We start from the raw sequence: 4,194 nt of genomic DNA on the forward strand, positions 1-4,194 counted from the left end.
CCACAACTTTCTCCCGGCGGTAACGGAGTGACTACTGGATTATACATTACTCCGCCCCCCTCCCCGACAGGCCCGGCTCTCTCTGGACAAAGGAAAACTAAGGGAATACACACAATGGGGTCTGCATATCGTCATGGAATCATGCGTACTATGTACAAGAACGCTACATGGACTCGTTCAGGATATGAAATATTGTAAGTGATGAAATGGGTATGGTGGTGTGTGCCGAGGCCTCACGTTTAGGCGTGGAGGGTCTGGCGGACGGCGCGGGAGCGGCGGACCTTACCCGGGGCACCGGCAGGGGCGCCGGAAGCGGGGACGTAGGTGGAACTGTGATGAATTAGTCAGCTTCATGTATCGAGTGGTCTAAAGACGGGAATTGAACTTACCCAATGTACTGGACGGGAGGAGCGTTGTTGAAGCCAGTCTGGTCGAGGAGGTCCTTCATGTTGCCGGCAGCGTTGCCCTCGATGGGGATGTTCTGCTTGGCACAGGCGTCACGGTGGTCCTGAGGAACGGTGAGGTTGCGGAGCATCTCGGGAGCCTCAATGATGGTGGCGGTCAGACCCATCTCGACGTGCCACTCGATGTGGCAGTGGAAAAGGTAGACACCGGGGTTGGTCGCCTCGAAACGCAGCACAGCATACGAGTTACCCATGACGGTGACGGTATCACGACGAGGAGGCTTCTGGTTCAGGCGAGCGCGGTCAGCGCCGGGCCAGTCGCCAGTGCCGGAGGCCGGGCGCTTGAGGACCTGGAAGTGATGTCCGTGGAGGTGGAAGGGGTGGGCGGCGTCATCCTTGTTGTTGACAACGATGTCGACAATCTCGCCGTAGCTGACGATGAAGGGGTGGACAGCGCCGTACACCGCAGTGTTGTTGTTGTTCTCGCCGGCAGAGGCAACGGTGTACAGAGTAGGCACCTTCTGGTCGACGTACGGGGAACCGTTGACGCAGGCACGAGGGATACCGTTGGCGTCGGTGCAGAACTTCCAGTCGAACTGGATGGTCTTGGTGGAGGGGGGGAGAATGGCCTCGTCGTTGTAGGGCTCGTAGACGGAATCATCAGAAGGCTTCCACTCCGCGACTGAATCTTTGCCGAATTGCTGGTTCTGGTTCATGACCAGTTGGCCTGTGGCGTTGAAGGGCCATTGGATACCGAGGTCCTTGTTGGTCCAGTCACGGTTGACGTCGGCGGACATGAGGAAGCCGTAGTTCCTGTTATCCCGGTCGCCGCACTTGATCAGAATATCGTAGCGCTGAGCAGGGGTTATGCGGATCTGGTAGGTGAGCTTCTCCTTGATGTATGCCGAATCCATCATGATGAGGTTCATGTCGTGGGAGTCGAAGTGCAACATGAATGAGGCGAAGGCGGAGAAGTTGATGACACGGAAGCGGTATGTCTTGCCCTTCTCGAACTTGTAGTTGGCAGAGGCACCATCGTTGACGACAATTCCATTAGGGACAGGAGGCTGGAAGTGTACATTGCTTGGCTGAAGCATCTTCTGCACGAGGGGAATGCTCTGGTCGAAGTACCTGTAGACTGTTAGACGCGCTGCGTAAGACAGCCACGCGGGTAACTCACCAGTCAGATACCGTCAAGAGGTACTCCTCGTCGTACTTTCCAGCATACGGATCTTTGGGGTCGTGGATGATCAAGGCGCCGCGCATTCCATCGGGGTACTGGCCCATGTTGTGGGAATGCCACCAGTAAGTGCCACCCTCATCAGCCTATTCGTTGTCAGTAAGTAACTCGACTCTCTTACTCCTATAGAAGCCACCTACAGTGAAGGAGTACGTCATGGACGAGTCGGGGGGCAATGGGCATTGGGTGACCATGCTGGGGCCATCCATCCAGTTGGTGCTGATCTGGTTGATGCCGTGGAAGTGAATACCAGTCGTCTGGTTACCAAGCTTGTTGGTGAGGTGGACGATGATGGTATCGCCGACATTGGCCTCGATCTTCGGGCAGGGCCATTGTCCGTTGATACCAATGACTGGTCTCGTGACGTTCTTTCCAGCGTTGGTGTTGACCCACGTGGCCTCCCAGTTGTAGGTGACAGTTGCAGCTAAGGCAAGGTTGGCAAATGCCAATGTGAGCAGAGAGCGAACCATGATGGGCGTTCCTGACTAGACAAACCAGGTCTAGTAGGGTGAATTAAGTGATTATAGAAGATCTTCCAACGAACGAGTGAAGAAAGGAAGCGCGTATGAAAGGGGAAGGAAGAAACAAGGCAAGCAAGAGGCGGATGGGATGAGGAGTGAAGTCTGATAACAGGACTTGAGGAGGGAGAAACATGAGGGTTATAAAGAACGACACGAGATGGGTTCCAATGGCCAGAGCGGGAGTTTAGCTGATGGTCACCACCAGCCTTCCTACACCGGCCGGCCCCGGCTGGGTGGTAAAGTTGGAGCTCTGACATGGTTCCGGGTTTGGATTTGGCAAGTCGATCGATGCTCGGGCGAGACGGGCGCCGGAGGAGACTGTCGGTTGAGATGACATACGGCGTTGTGCTGACTGCCTCGCACATGGCAGGTACTGCAGTCGGGCAGGGCAAAAAGGCGTGTAAGCCACAGCTTGGTATTAGCTCGCTGCATGGCCGGATGTCCGTTGGCTGCAGCAGACTTGGAGGATGGAGAGGCTAGACCCTGTCAATGGTATCTAGGATGGTTCGTACAGCCGGGCCGCAAACTCTCAGATGATTGAGCGTTGAAAGAATGGGAGACATGCGAATGATACGGAGCATGCAAGTCTGCTAAGACAGCGGCGGCAAAATCGGCTGTTCGTGGCCGTTGAAGCGGGCCACAAGCTGCACGACCGCTGAGAAGTTGTCTACAGCTCCATATGCAAGTACGAAGAAGAGATCGCCTGTTGACGCGTTGAAATCTAGGCGTGACTTTCGTGGGGTACACTAGCTGGTTGAGAAGCAGATTAGAAAAAGCGGAAAATAACGGCGAGAAACGCATGATTGGATGGCGGATTGGACGCCACCATGCAAACAGGGCCTTCTCCAAGACATTCAGGTATGGCTAGGCAGATGTTGGAGGATCACGACCGCGAAGCGATGCTTGAATCCTTGAATTTGCTGATGAGGGATACCCTGTGATGGATCGTGGAACAGGCAGTTCGCTTGAGGCTGACGCTGCAGGCCGCAAAAGCAAGTGCATACATACGCCTTGCGAGAACGAAGTCGTCTGAGCCTAGGTCGAGAACTATCAAGACGGTTCCTCGGCTAGTGACCGTCTCCCACCCTCTCGAAAAGCGACAAGAGACATGACACGGCATGGGCAAGGTACCGAGAACGTGTGGCCGGTGGAAGTACGAGTAGAGCTCGAGGTTGCATAGCTAGTTCGGCCGAAGCGCTCAGGTACGCGGCGACGTCATAGCGGTAGACCTTGCCGAGTCGAGGTTGGGCTGTCGGGGTATGGCGAATCGAAGACCGAGGCTGGAAGAGCTGTAGTCAGATGGGATGGTCGCCGTACCGTGTCGGCCGCATTTTCCGTCCCAAAAGTCGCGAAGATGCAATGCGCTGTTCCGTCATCTTGGCGGGAGTCAAAAAGACGTTGGGAAAGGCCTGGATCGCGAATAAGTCAGACACCTTGTGGTGGCGTCGAAGACTTGGGAAGATGCAGCTGGCCGCGTCTCAAGAAGTCAAGATTAATCTAAAGCAAGTCCAAGTCGACCTCGGTGCCTAGACCCGAAAGGGTATATGTTGACCTGGCCATCAGCCTCTGGGTGACAAGAAGATTCATATTGACCTATCAGTCCATACATCGGGAACTTTTGAGCTTTCCGCGTCAGACGATGGGTGGTACGGTTCCTCTCGTACGTAAACGGTTGTGCTTGTGCTTTTGCATCTCTCTCGTCGACCCGATTGACCTCTCCGGAATAGTCAGAGTGCAACGGCAGCTGTCGTGCCAAGCTACGGATATTCTGCAAGACATGTCAGACCGAGTAACAATTGGCGCTAGCAGAGTGGTCAGAGGAACGGGACAGCCGGCTGAGATAATCTGGCCCCGGGACAAGACAAGAAGGGCAAGCCATGGCTCGTGGAAATAAGCGTTGGCGTAATACAATGAATGCTTGAGGAGTTAACAAATTTTTGTCCCACAGTCCTCAAAGCTGTCGGGCTTGACAGAGCGTGTTCGTGTGGGGGGCCAATGCCAGAGCAACAACCGCACGCACGGGACATGG

The 4,194-nt window shown here is 55.0% G+C and overlaps 1 protein-coding gene across 1 annotated transcript; it reads right to left on the bottom strand.

Annotated features, from left to right (window-relative positions):
* Positions 1-239: 239 nt before the first annotated feature.
* Positions 240-2,114, bottom strand: CkaCkLH20_00020 (multicopper oxidase; the record flags this gene model as incomplete). The annotated part of the gene is made up of 4 exons (XM_038882740.1): positions 240-330; positions 390-1,535; positions 1,585-1,730; positions 1,785-2,114. 4 exons carry the CDS (start codon positions 2,112-2,114, stop codon positions 240-242), a joined length of 1,713 nt encoding a protein of 570 aa, XP_038751445.1.
* Between the last annotated feature and the right edge of the window lie 2,080 nt (positions 2,115-4,194).

Source organism: Colletotrichum karsti (genome assembly GCF_011947395.1).
Source record: "Colletotrichum karsti strain CkLH20 chromosome Unknown Scaffold1, whole genome shotgun sequence".
Lineage (NCBI taxonomy): Eukaryota > Fungi > Ascomycota > Sordariomycetes > Glomerellales > Glomerellaceae > Colletotrichum > Colletotrichum karsti.